Raw genomic sequence first — 14,839 nt, forward strand, 5'->3', positions numbered from 1 at the left:
TTGTCTAGTTATAAGCATCTTACTAGACACAAAGTGATTTCTAGAGTTTATATTCTTTTTCATAAAATAACATCATATCGGTACTCAGCTGGCGGGGAAGATCTGATTGTTTTTAGAAGAATTACTGAGGAATCATGTATGTATACCTTCCAAACATATTTTTAGGGATAGTTTTATTTTGACCATACTTTTTTCCATATGAATTTGACTTCTGAATTAAATGACTGAAAAATGTAATTCCAGAGTAAACTTGTTTGAATTTGTGCTGCTATATGTATGATTCATTTTTAAAATTTATTACAGATTTCTTGCTATTTGAGATTTGAGTTTCGATGTTGAGGTTTGGATGTTTTTAAGTTGGCCTGAGACTTAGAAAAAAAAAAACACTTGAAATTTTTATGAAAGGTTCGGGTATCAATTTAATGGTTTTTTAGTCTGTCTTGTTAAACACAGGCTATCAAAAATATTTGCTCTACCAAGTTAGGTGGAATACATTAAAGCAAATCTTTTCAACACATTTGATATTAACCTCAAATCACAATTTAAGAGTCAGGTTTTTTAAAGGTTAATAGAGAGAATTGGGACCAAGAGAGACTTAGAGAGTTTTCCATACTGGCTTTGTGGCCTTCTCCTAACTGTGAATTTCAGGGAATTGTTTATTTTGCAGCTGTGATTTTTATATAAAGTTCCCTTTTTCCTGAAATCATTAACTGATTTCTGTTGGAGTGTATTAACCACCCCGTTGTTAACACAGTGTGTCTTTGGAACAACAGTATTAACATTACCTGGAATAGAAATGCAGAATGTTGTCCTCACTCAAACCTTCATCAGAATCTGCATTTTATTTTGTTTTATTTTTTAAATTCTAAGCACTGGGGGTATCTGGCACGAGCAGTCTGGAGTCAAGGTTTGACAAGCAGCAGCCTTGGTGACCACCTGCAATAGGAATGAAGCAGGCATGCCAACCATCTTCCTCCTAGACCTTGAAATATTATTAAATGGACTTTCTCTTGATTTCAGTTCTCGCTGGGGTTTTTTTGTTGTTGTTGTTTTTAAGATTTTATTTATTTTTAGAGAGAGGGGAGGAGAGGGAAAGAAACATCAGCATGGGCTGCCTCTCGCACTCCCCTAACTGGGGACCTGGCCTGCAACCCAGGCATGGGCCCATACTAGGTATCAAACCGGGTCCCTTTGGTTCACAGGCTGGCACTCAATCCACTGCTCCATACCTGCCAGGTAGAGTCTGCATTTTAGCCAAGCTTCATGTACGCCTAATAAGGAGAAGCACTGTTGCCACCATCTCAGTATCAAGTCAGTTCTCTTAATTTTTGTTAATCATCTGATATTTTTCCCCAAGTTGGTTTGGATATTTAAAACTTTTGTGTGGTTGGATCTACTGGAAATCGTAGTCATGGATAGATTGAAAGGTGGAAATTTAAGAACAAGCATCGTGTTTTAAGGAATACCCTTTTATTTTATTTTTTTTTATTATTTACTTATTTATTTTTATAGAGAGGGGAAGGGAGGGAGAGGGAGAGAAACATCAGTGTGTGGTTGCCTCACGCCCCCTACTGGAGACCTGGCCTGCAACCCAGGCATGTGTCCTGACTGGAAATCGAGCTGGCAACTTCCACTGGCTGCTCAATCCACTGAGCCACACCAGCCAGGGCAAGAATAATCTGCTTTTAGTTCTAGTCTCTTGCTATAATGAAATTTAACAGTGATTATATGTATATAACATTTCTGGTGATGTTTCCGCCCTTGAGAAACTGATACCAATGAGTTGATAGAATAAATGATTCTGCCAAATCAAGGGGAAATTAGTCTTTATATAGAATAATTAGTAATAATCCATTCTCTGATTTGGGGTGGGAGGTGTGGATGGATAGGCACAGATAGAGTATGATAAAGGTATTTATTATTCTACAGGTTCTGTTATCCAGAGTGACTGACTTTTATACCCAGGTACATTGTATGTTACGTTAAATAAAACCTGAGTGCTTGACGCTGTGCTGTAGAGCGATAGTCCACAATCCCTTATTCATATAGAATGTTTTGAAATTCAAGAAAAACATTTTATAACTTCCTTGATATAATCTAAACTGATTTGGGAACAAAAACTTGACCTGAATCTGAGTTAATTTGAGGCCATTTTTATCTTATGACCATGTGATGCTAATATTTCTGATTTTTTTCTGCAGAAATATTGTGATTACAGGGAGTTGAATAATAGCCTGGAGAGTGTTACATGATACATGAAGTATATGTACTATACTGCTGTTCTAAAACCTGAGAAATTTTAAGTTCAGAAAGATACCTGGCTCCTAAGATTTCTTGACTAGAATTAGTAAAAATGTCAAGAGAAAATTTTACATTCTGGCGGTCCTTAAATATCTATAGCAGTTTGTTATACTGGATATTGAAATCCAAAGATGAAATTTTTATGGAGCAGCAACACTGTTTGGAAAACTAGAAGTTGTTAAAGTTGTTATGTGCACATAAAGTTGTTATATGCAAATATGTGCCATTATTTTCCTTTATGGAAAGTAATGGCACATTGCATTGCGGAGTGTAAAACTAAACTATAAGACCTCTAATGGGACCATCTGATACTTCAATACTCTTAATAGGATTTCTGTGCAGGGGGCTAAGATCTAGGACTTGGTTTCAGAGTTAGGTTTTTAAATCAGATAACTATCTGAATTTTGAGATAGTTCATTTCATTAAGTATCTGGAACCTTTGGAAGTTGCTTACATAATAAAGGTTTTTTTCAAGACTTTTCTGTAGAATACATGACCACTATAAAAATACCTTGGCAAATATTTTAACATCAATCTCTCAAATTAATGAAGGATTTCTAATTATGGAAAAGTTTCTTCGTGCCTTTAAAAAAAATTCCTTAGTGGTTTATGGTGGAGTGTTTTTTTCCCAGTGGGCTGGATTTTCAAGTTCTATAATTCTGATGATAATAAATTAGCGAATGGAAAAACTGTAAAGACTCTTACAGAAACTAAATTTCCTCCTAACCAACTGCTTTTATTAGCAGGGCTGGTAGTGAAGTCAGATTGAATGAATCATTAGCATATACTTTATGTGTTGTATCTAAGTATAGGATTCAATTAATTGATGTGTTCAGATGGATTCTTAAAGTTGGTTAAAATTTTTTACCTGGTTGTCATTAGTTGATTCTGTATGTGTTCATATGGAAATTTCACATTAATTTCAGCATTTTAAATAGTCATTCTGTCTCATTTACGTATGCCTTAATAAGACCTGTCCAACCTCAATTGGTGTTACTTTAACTAGGGGAATAAAATGTTCTTTATGAGTTTACTAGTACTATTTCCTCATATATCACTGTTAATTGTCAGTAGAAATGGCAAAATTTTGACTCATGAAGAAAAGAAACTTTTCCTTTGGTAATTTAAAGATTCTGTGATGCAAGGAAATTAAACAGCATGTTGTTAATTGTTGTTGGGGCTCGTTGACCAAAAACTGAACAAAAATGTTACCATCATTAAAATTGGGGACCAGTTTTTTTAAAGTACGTGTATCCCCCCGGCATGCATAAAGTAGTATTTGATGGTACTTCAAACAAGCAAGCAAAATATAACCAGAGACAGTGAAATTAAGAACAAACTAACAGTAACGGGGGAGGGGGGGTAGGTAATAGGGGAGAAGGATTTTCAGGAACAACTATAAAGGACACAGGGACAAAACCATGGGGGAGCGGGTGGGATGGCTGTGATGGGGGACAGTGGGAGGGTGGAAATGCAGACAATTGTACTTGAACAACAATTAAAAGAAGATATTAAAATGAAATAAATAAAAGTGTTAAAAAGGCAAAAAAAAAAAAGTAGCCAAAATGTATTCTGTACAAGCACAGTGGATAATAGCATGTTAATGGATACAACAGGGTTCGAAAGACATGGCATTCTTTCTTTGGGCCAATTTATAATCTTTCCTGGGAGGGCCAAATATATTGAAAAGTAGTGCAGGCCGGTTTTTAAAGGGGATAGAATGGTTCTTGTGTTTATTACAGGAGACAGTTGAACCTAGAGACTTAATAGTGCCTGTCAGTCTGTGTACTCATCACACCCTCTTTGCCTGGTCTTATTTCAGAGTTTTGAGTTTGAAGTTTCCTCCCCCATCCAAAAAATATTTTTTTATTGAAACAATTCCAGTGAAGTATTGTGTAAACTGTACCTTGTAAACTATGAAATCTACGTAAATGGTAGGCTGCCACTCTTGGCTGTCCGTTATTAAGACAAGCCTAAGGAGGCTATTTCAAGTGAAGTATTCTCACCTACTGGTAAGTTTAGAAAACACAGATTTTTGTCCTTCGACTCCATTTCAGGGTCATCCATGCACACTTAAGCAATTTGTTACAAGCTAACTGTAACAAAGATTTGGCCATTTTTCCCTCTAATCCAGTGTTGGCCATCTTTTTCTTTAATCCAGTGAATATTGTGAAGAACATTATGGCATACATAGAAAACACTTGTACAACATACAGAGTTGCAAGGAGTAAGCTGATGAAGTTCAGCCTGCTCATAGCATACCCAGCCATCATGAGGTCTGTAACTAACCCACTTGCAGCAAGAGCCAAGATAACAAACTCTTTCGGAATATTCTAGTCTAAAAATTTTTTGCCTTTTCTTTATTTTATGTAAACATACATTTCAGATCTCTCATCAGGACTTAATTGCTATGGAGTTTTGTTACCTTTTGTTCCCTTACTATCTGGCTTTGTAAACTCATGAATTGGCTTTTGTCACTGTAAGGAAAGTTGTTGTGGGTGGGTAATCTGTAGTGTGTGTGGACTTCGTCCTTAGTTTAGAGATTTCTTATGGAAAACAGCATCTTCTAGCCTTGGCCAGGTGACAAGAAAAGAGAATCTTCTAGAACTGCTCTTTTCATTGCGGTAGCAACTAGACAGGTGGCTATTTAAATTTTAAAAATTAAAACTAAATAAAATTTAAAATTCAGTGTTTTAAAGTTTAAAAAACACTCAAAACACATTTTGAGTGTTAGGGAGCTATGTGGCTAATAGCTGTTATTTTGGATAGTGATAAAATTTCAATTGCAGAAAGTTCTGTTTGACATCACTAAAATAATTGCTAATGTGAATGTGAGTGGTATTAGCCATAATAATCTTAGAATATCTATTAAAAATCATAAGAATTACACACTCTCATCATTCTTTCTCTTCAGATTTGTCTAGTAAAACAACTGCACCTTAAAAAAAAAAATCAGGACTTCTTGGTTTTCTCTTCTAGTCCATTCTTTAGTTGCCTGCATGTTCTTAGGGCACAACTCCTTACATGGCTTTATGTGGTCTTACAGACTGAAATTAATACTAGCTTTATGTTGACTCTATGCCTTTAGGTTATTTTGATCTATTTCTTGCTTTATACTGCAAGGGTCCTCTGATGCCCAGTTTATAAAGAGCTCCTAAATAAGTATATCTTCTAAGTTCATCATCTAGCTTCAACATGAGCACTATCACAGAACTCTACAAATAAATAACCAATCCTCAAAATAAGAGATATTTGATATCCTGAATTCATGAAGAACTTTTATAGGTAAAAAAGGAAAAAAGCAAAAGACTTGAAAAACATTTTTCACTGACAGCTTAGGAATTCTCCTCAGGTATGTGGCTTTAGACTCTGGTGCCTAGACCAATGCTACTTAAACTGCCAGTTAGCAAGGTAGACTCCTGTACCAGAATGTGAAATGGCATACTCACTGCTTGGTTCTTACCTTGCGGGCTAGCTGGTTTGCAGACCAGAGTTAGACTAGCACTGCCTTGGGTGCATAAATAATAGCAAGAAATTACATAATAAGTAATGAATATTTATATACAACATAGCAAAAAATGGGAAGTAAGCTATAGGTTTAGTTTAGATAAATAAATGGTGTATCTGTACAGTAAAATACTATACAGCAATGAAAATTTATGAACTCCAGTCACATCAATCTACATGGTTGAATTAAAACTGTAAAGCTGAGCAGAAGTTAGTCATGGTAGATAAGCAATAGTGATTTCATTTATAGTTTAGAACCAGTAAAGCCAATGTTTGGGGGCATATATAAAAATAAAATGCTAAATAACAAGGGAATTAAGATTAGAAAAGTCTGAACGTGTTTATTCTAGGGAAGATACAACCACTGCCATCTGGGGAAACTATAGGAGCTTTTAAGGGGTTCAGTCTATTTCTTAACTTGGTGTTATTGCAGTGCTTATATTGCACATATTGTAAGTTTTTCTCTTGGAGAGAGGATGGTTCGATCTGCTCTAATTACTAATCAAAATAGTAATTGAGTGCATTTGTTTACAGGGTTATTCCCTATGCTGCTCCAGGAAAGCTAGAAAGCTTGATATTAATATGGTTCATGTATTTCCTGTTTGTGTTATATCCCAGTAGTTATCTTTAATGTTACCACATCTTAATGACCAAAAGGGTTATTCCCTCTAGAAACAAATTTGGTTTTCACATAGGTCAAAACACATTTTTTTAAGGAAGTCTTTAATCTTGTCCATTCCACATGGAGAAGTATATTGCTGTGAAAATCCTGTGTTTTTCTCATTGAAATGTATTGTATAATTTTAGTGTGAGGCGTTTCATTAGGCAGCTTTACGTAGGTACTTCAAACTTAGCCTGTTGGGCTCATTTCCTTTAGGGTTTTTATTTTCCCTTTAAGTATATCCTATTCATTCTTGTTATTGTCTGTCTTTTAAAAATAATTCTTCAGCAGTCACCTTTAATGTTCTTCTAGGATTTCTCAGTTTTCAATCTTACCACATGAAAAATAACTTTTTTTTCAAGATTTTATTTATTTATTTTTAGAGAGAGGGAAAGGGAGGGAGAGAAACATCAGTGTATAAGAGATACATCCATCAGCTGCCTCTCGCATGCCCCCAGCTAGGGACGTGGCTTGCAACCCAGGCATATATGCCCTGACTGGGAATCAAACCGCTTACCTTTTGGTTCACTGGCCGGCCCTCAATCCGCTGAGCCTCACCAGCCAGGGTTGAAAAATAACTTTTAAGAGTGTTTATCGCCATTACTGGCTTTCCTCTTATTGTCAGTTGAAGCAAACCCTGCCTAATTATTCTGAGTACTCAGTGTAGGCTGTTGTTATATCCATTTATTTGGGGTCCAGTATGGCCCAAGTTCATGTGGTCTTATGATTATCATAATTTATTAGAATGTCTTGTGTATCAGTTCCAGTATGTAGCTTCCTGGAACTACATTTTTTGCAGATTTACCTGCTCCAAGCCTCAGATCTGTAGTGCCAAAGTCGTCCTTTAGAAGTCTCTTCTAATTTTCTTTCACCCAATTATTTCTAAAGGTACTCTGTGTGGTAAGTAACATTTTTCTTTCAGAGGTAGAATGCAAAGCTGTCTTTGACAGCACCGTGTCTATTTTTAAAGCTGTGAGCTAAATTATCAAATACCAGTGTAATAAAAAATAAAGGTAGAAGTGTCCTTAGGCTTCTTCAGAGTAACAGTAGTAGTGTAAATTTCCAAATATCTCAGATTCTCTTTGTAATGAGTAAAGTCCTTTTTAGAAAAGTGGTTGATGTATTAAGATTGGGTTTCCTGTGTAGATGTCTCTGAAACAGTACTCTTCAACCTTTCAGCTCTCCCTGTTCTACTTCCAGGGAGGTCTTCACTTCAGAAATCCAAGACTCATATTCATCCAGCCTGGTGTCAAGTGGGCTGTTGCTGCCAGAATTATCTTGTGATTATTTGAGAGATGTATCAGTTTCTTCTGAAGTACAATCAACTGTAGAAGCCTTTGTAGCAGGTGTGTAACAAGGCAAGTGCCCAGCTGCTGCAGCCATTGCTCTTGGAGCCACCTTCTCGATGAACATGAGGACTCAACTGCCTCATGCAAGGCTCCAGGAGAGCAGTGTGCAGTTCTTCGGAGCATTTTCTTGGCAGCTCTTCATAAAAAATGTATTCTCCAAAAACACCAATGTGGAGGTGTATATAAGGAATGTTAAACGTTTTTTTCCAAACTACAGTGTCTAAGAGGAAATTACTTATTATAAAAGTAGTATTGTGATTATAATAGTTGTATTAATGTAAAATAAGATGAGCTTTCTTTCACCATATATTGTATTGATAAGGTGTTTGGTTGTGAAAACAGCTTAAAGACTTGTGAAAGAATACTTCCTAGTAGCTGTGAATAAAAATAAACTTTAGAACTTTTATTAAAAATAAATTAATTCTTAAGTTCTAAAGCATTTTGGAGAGAATACAAGATTTACACAGGATAGATTTTCTTAGATTTAATGTAAATAATTCAGTATCTACCAGCACCAGGCTAGTATGTAGTGGTCTATAATGTATTGGAGCCAGTAAGTCATTTCCATTTTTGACTTACAAACCATAAAAGTGGTGCAGTGTCTTTTGGGAATTTTACCCAGGATTGGAGCACTGGGGAGTTTGACAGAAATTCCCTATGGTGTTTAAAATTGAGGCGGATTAACTTGGGAGGTCTGGCGAATGGTATAAACTTTGCTTACCCCCAACACATACACATTTAGTTTTATTTTGGCTTCCTGGAACATGCTTGTGTCACATTTCTGATTTAACGTATCACCGAGTAACTCTACATGCCTCTTGAAAACATTTCAGCAAAATATGTCTTTACCTCAGTACTTTAAAGTAACGAAGAAATGAAGAAAATAAATCATCTTTTGTGCAACAGTGGAGCTTTAAAATATATTTGCTAACATGTTAAGAAACTTGCAGGCAAAGACTCCTGGAGGTATGATTAAGAACTGCTTTTTAGGACTCCTTCGGTGAGATGAAGGGTAGGAAAGACTCAAGATGAGCCTACCCTTATCCAACTACGTGAGCCTTTTCAATTTTGGAAATGTTGGGCTTTTAAGAGACATTTCATTTGAACAAAAGGGATTGTTGTCTCAAAAATGTATTGAAGCCCCTGGCAGGGTAGCTCAGTTGGTTAGAGCATCATTCTGATACACCAAGGTTTGGGGTTCAACTCCTGGTGAGGGCACATACAAGAATCAAAAATGTATTGAAACCCTCTCTCCTGAAAGTTTTTGTATTTTGCAGATTGTTTTGAGGATTTCATTTTTCCTGGGCATAGCTTCTATTGTTGCAGTAACTGACAGTTGGTCTTGCCATTTACATGTGGGTCACTGGTGTATGGAGGATTAGGGCTCCCTGTAAGGATGGTGAAAGATGGACCTTGTTTTCAGCACACTTCAAAGGAGTTTTTATTGCGGTCACCATCATTGCTAAGTTTAAGAGTTGTGAAGTCCTTTGTCCCATCTGTTTCTGAGCATGTACTCTGGGCTAGGGATTAATGGGAGTGTCAGAACCTTCAGGGAGCATCTAAAAAGATACACTGAGATAGAGCCCACTTATCTCCACATTTACCATGTTACATTTAGGCTTCATTAGTACATACTGGTTTTAATCAACAACTTCATTGTAGTGCTCCGTATAACTAAGGAAGTCAAATACTATTACATGTACTGCTTTTCTTTTAGTGGTTTAAGTGAATTGGTCCCTTAATCCTTTTGTCAAGTACTGGCAATGTAGTAAATGAAGTTTATTTCTCCATCAAAGTCCTTTTGTGAGTCAGCTGGGGATTGATAAGCTACCCCTGTGGTTACTTCTGGATTGAGAATTTCATTTCACTGATGATAGTTTTCATTTCATTGATGATGATAGTAGTCATTCTGCAAGCATTGTGTCCTTCCTTTAGAGCAGGGAATAGAATACTTTATAATATTTTTTATTATGTTGGCAGTACCATTATTTGTCAACTGTTTCATTTTGGTACCTTCATTAACTTCTTTGGTAAATAGTTTTAATGTTTAAAGTTTCACTTCTACAAAAGTCGGATTAAACAAAGCAGATCAGCAGTTTTGGGGATTTACTGCAGAAGGGACACTAGGGAACTTACCTTTATGGTAGTGCTGATTAATAGATGTACACATTTGTGAAAATTGGGTACACATTGCATGTAAACTATTGATAGGGTGGGTGAAATAGGAAAAATAATAATTTGGGGGTTTACCTGAGAATTAGACAAAAGATAAAGAGGAAACAGCCATCAAGGTTAAAATGTAGTAGTTATCTGAGGAAAGGTTTTAAAAGGCCATGAATGACGACAGGTTTTTATACTATATTTGAATGAACTTAGAGTTTATTAACAGCTATGGGAATTTAGTCTGAGAAATGGTTAATTAATTATGGAGATATGAGAAAGCTCTATCAGAGAAACTGATAGTACTGCTGGAATTCTTAGAAAAGGAATCCTGTGTACTGAGGAGGATTTCCTTTTATTTATTTACTTTTTAAAAAAAAATTACTGTTATTCAATTACAGTTGAATACCTTTTCTCCCTATCCCTCCACCCCACCCCAGCCGAACTCCCCTCCCTCCCCCACCTCAACCCTCCCCCTTGATTTTGTCCATGTGTCTTTTATAGTAGTTCCTATAATCCCCTTTCCCCACTGTCCCTTCCCCACTCCCCCCTGGCTATTGTTAGATTGTTCTTAACTTCAGTGTCTCTGGTTATATTTTGTTTGCTTTTTAAACATAACTTAAGCTGTCACTGGTGTGGCTCAGTGAGTTTAGCACTGGCCTGTGAACAGAAGGGTAGGCCAAGTCAGGACACATGACTGGGTTGTGGGGGAGGTCCCAAGTTAGGGGCCTGCGAGAGGCAACTGATTGATGTTTCTGGTTTTTTTTTTTTTCTCTCCTTTCCCCTCTCTCTAAAAAAGTCAATAATAAAATATTTAAAAAAAAATAAACATAATTTGATCAGCATCTCTAGAGCCAGCCTCTAATTAGTTGTTCTGTGCCTCAATGTCTTCAAACGTAAAATGGGGTTAATAACATGGTGGTTTTAAGGGTTAAGAGAATTGATACCGTATAAGTGATCTACTTAGAACAGTTCCTGGCACACTACCGTAAAAAAATGTTTGCTGTTACATTTAAGCTAGGTTAGCAGGCAGTGAGAGTTGAACCTATAGATTTTGTAGTTTGAGAATAATTGGGGTGGGGGAAATTACCCCTATGACCATACTACTATAGAAAAAGCTCTGAAGAATATAGGCATTCAGCAGGTAAAAAACTGGGTAGAATGAGTCTGATTTTTTTGTAAGCACTGAGATCCTGATGTTAGAGGAAAATTACCCTTTCTGAAAGCATTATCGCTATAAGAAATTGAGGTTCATCTTGTTCTGACTTTAAAAGCTAGACGTCTTGAATATAGAAGTCACACAAACTGAGACATTAGGCTAAAGATCTTGGTTAAATTATTTTGCATCACTAATAGAACGAATAAAAGCTGTTTTGTCAGAAAGATTTGTGATACAACTTAACAGGAAGTTCCAACCGTGCTCTTTACACTTAAACTTTTGCATTGATCTTTTTGAATGAGTAACCTTTATATATTCTGTTTCTCTTAGTGCATAGTTGACTATCTCTCTAAAATTGATATTCTAGCTGGAGGTACATTGCTTGAAATAAACGTGTATCCTCAAGCCTCAAATGTCTACTTTTGGAGCAAGTATTTACACCAGTCCTGGTATAACAAACTTCAGAGACTGTTCAGGCTACATTGGACTTTACTGCCCAAGTACTAGGTCTCATGTGAATATGCCTATTAACTTCTTTGGTAAAGTAAAAATATAAATTATCCTCAACATTTCAATTTCTACCATTTCAGAAAGATTTGATGACCTAAACTGAATGTAATTGACTTTTTGGGCTGAGTTGTTAGTGTTTTAAAGTTTAAAACTAAGTGTTGTTTGTATCTTATGAAATTTGACTAGTATTACAGCTTATTGATGGATTTCTTTCAGTGTATCCAAAAAGCTGACTCTTGAGAACCATTGAAATGGAGTGTACTTCTAGGATGAGGGCCAGCACCTATAGTGAAGACTAGCATAGAATAGGGTTGGTGGGACAAAAAGGAGTCAAAGACACAGGAAAGGCTATGCAAGTTTTAAATAGGTTGCCAAGAGTTGGTCTGTGTCCATTGATAGTGTGGCAACCAGAAATCAGTACAAGATAATGAGTAGTATCCTATCTGGAGGACTTCTTTTTTAATGGACTACATGTTTAAAAAAAAAAAATCCTTGCCTATCCCTGGCTGATGTGACTCAGTGGACTGAGTGCCAGCCTGCGAACCAAAGAGTTGCACGTTCCATTCCCAGTCAGGGCACATGGCCTGGGTTGCAGGCCAAGTCCCCAGTAGGGGGCACTCGAGAGGCAACCACACATTGATGTTTTCTCTCCCTTTCTCCCTCCCTTCCCCTTTCTAAAAATAAATAAAATCTTTTGTAAAAAAAACCTTGCCTAAAGTAACCAGTGAATTCAGGAAAAAAACGAAACCTTTACATCGGTATATGCTGTCCCAGAGAATGGGTGGTCTGGGGTTGGGGAAAGGGTTCTTTGAGTGATTGGAGAGGGATTGGATATAGTCTGATACCTTTTTAAAAATCGGATCTTAGTAAATGGTTTAGGATGTACAGGTAACTTAGCTCATAACTCAGTTTTGAATTACGATGGCATTTTTGTGTTTCTGCAATTGGCAACTTAATTTTAGCTGTATTCTGAGCCAACACTTAAGGTATTTTTATTCATGTGCTATATGATTTTCTTTTTTAACCATAACCTTTTGAGGAAGTAGTAACTGAAGTTTAGAGAAATTGACCTAGGATTGTATAGCTACCGAATGACATGGCCAGGACCAGCTCTTCTGACTTTGAGTTCATGTTTTCACCAAATCAACTTACCTCATAAGAGACATTCATTGCTAACTTGACCTAGTCAGTCTGTAACAAAGCTACAGTCCTCTCAAGTAACCCTCATCTCCCACTAATTTCTGTTAACTTTCATCTACTCTAAAATTTTATTTAGAAGACATTTATCTGAGTTACCTGGTAGTATGCTATGATATCTAGCTGGCAATATATTGAAACTTAGTACTTTAATTTCTTGGTGGCAGATACTTCATTCACTAATTCACTAGCTTGCTTTACTTAAAATGAGTAAAATTATATGTGTTACCGAAGAACTACAAAACAAGATGATGACTAATTACAGACCTGGTCTGCAACTTTATGTAAATGAGGTGACCATATTGACTTGCAGTAGATTGTGCTCATATGTGGATTATCTTCTCAAAAAGTGTATCATATTGAGCTTCCATTAAAACAATATAAACACATTCACTTTAAAATGGGCACTAAAGGATATTCATGATGAAGTGTTTCTGAAAGTGTTGAGTTATCACATATTCCTCATTAAATCAGACTTAGCACACTTTCATTGACAACTAACACATTGTTAACTAGTGAAATAATACATAGACTTTGAAATAACTTCTATTTTGACAGTTTGTTGCATATTCTAAGGACCCAGACATAAGGCTTGGTGGCCCGTCTCTTGTTTTTCCTGGTTTATGACTTTCGGCTTTGTGGAATACGGCTGAGATGAAAGGATTTATTGACGATGCAAACTACTTCGTTGGCCTGTTGGATGAAGGAACAAACCTTGGAAATGTTATTGATAACTATGTTAATGAACATACCCTGGTAAGTGTGGCTGCTTAACATTTCTCAGATTTCTGAATTCTAAAATGTCAATGCTTTATTTCCAAGATGTTAATCAAATAAAAGTGCCTTGTTCAAATGTTAGCTTTTCCAGGTTGTCTTTTTTTTTCCCCCTAGGTTGTCTTAACGTTCCCCATCCCCCTTGAGTAGTGATGAGGTTTTCTTTCCAGCCTACTTTTTATTTTTAAATGTTTTCTCTGCTGTGCCTTTTCGCACTTGGCTCTTACATATTTTATTTTCTTAATATGTTGTCCGCTCTCCTCCTCATCAGTACATGGCTTCTTACTCATTTTTCTCAACTTTATGCTTTAGATCTTAATTTGTATTTCTGATCATCTTGCTTGGGTATGTTGACTGAAAATTTGATCATTTACATTGAAAGCTTACTCTCTGCTGCCCCATGTATCACCTCCTATAGAGTCATAGTCGCTACTACTTAAGGTCATTTATTTTTGTTTTGTGCTTATTAATAGAATCATTTTTGTGTATCACTTCGCTGATAGAATTTGTTTCTTTATTTGAGCTAATTTCCTATATTCCCCAAATTAGTTAAATTGTTTTTATGTTTTTAGTGTTCACTAATAGCATACCAAAAAAACTATTCTCCTGGGGGTAGGGAAATGGAGAAAAAGAAAACCAAAAAACTGTTCTCTTGAATTTTATAGATGTTATCACCTCCCCATACTCCAATACAGTTCCTTCACTTCTCTCTTACCCTGCCATCAAAATGCTTGGGGAGAAAAAGTAGCACTTGCCATGCTGTTTAATCTGTTCTACAGCCAAGACACTCATCAGTTAATTCTCACATGTAACTAGGAACCTCCTCCTGGAAGTGTACTGACTCTTTCTGTTAGTCACTGAACTTTCACAGCATTCTGCTTGGGTCAAATACGATCTTCGACATAACTCCTTTCATCCATTCTTCTCCTGCAGTCTAAATTATCCCACATTTAGTAAGATATAGTGAGGATTAGGCCTCAACCCTATTCTCTCCCAGTGATCCTACTTACTCATGTGGCTGAATGGTGGTTTACAACTTAATGTTTCTATGTTCCTCTTGCTGGTACCTATAATAGCCTAATTCTTTCTCACATTAAAGTAAAAATAAAATTTCAGTCTTCAGAACATTAGAAATGCCGTGTCTTGTAAGGGTGGGGTAATTTCAGTACAGCTGTCCTGTATCGCCATACCTACTCCATAATTTCCAGTCATGTCTGTTTC

General features: G+C 36.3%; 1 protein-coding gene across 8 annotated transcripts in view; it reads left to right on the forward strand.

The window, feature by feature from the left end:
- The window catches only part of AZIN1 (antizyme inhibitor 1), a 30,655-nt gene that overhangs the window by 4,860 nt on the left and 10,956 nt on the right, over positions 1-14,839 (forward strand). For 3 of the 8 annotated variants that reach the window (XM_071222223.1, XM_024572518.3, XM_045204942.2), the window contains exons 3-4: positions 7,670-7,815; positions 13,403-13,600. Coding sequence is in view for 6 of the 8 variants with exons in the window: in XM_024572518.3 (XP_024428286.1) it covers positions 13,499-13,600 (102 nt within the window). In the remaining 2 variants the exon portion in view is untranslated. The remainder of the gene's footprint in view (positions 1-7,669; positions 7,816-13,402; positions 13,601-14,839) is intronic. The other 5 variants (XM_071222222.1, XM_024572521.3, XM_024572517.4 and 2 more) reach the window with 3 other exon arrangements.

Source organism: Desmodus rotundus, chromosome 8 (genome assembly GCF_022682495.2).
Source record: "Desmodus rotundus isolate HL8 chromosome 8, HLdesRot8A.1, whole genome shotgun sequence".
In the NCBI taxonomy this organism is placed as follows: Eukaryota; Metazoa; Chordata; class Mammalia; order Chiroptera; family Phyllostomidae; genus Desmodus; species Desmodus rotundus.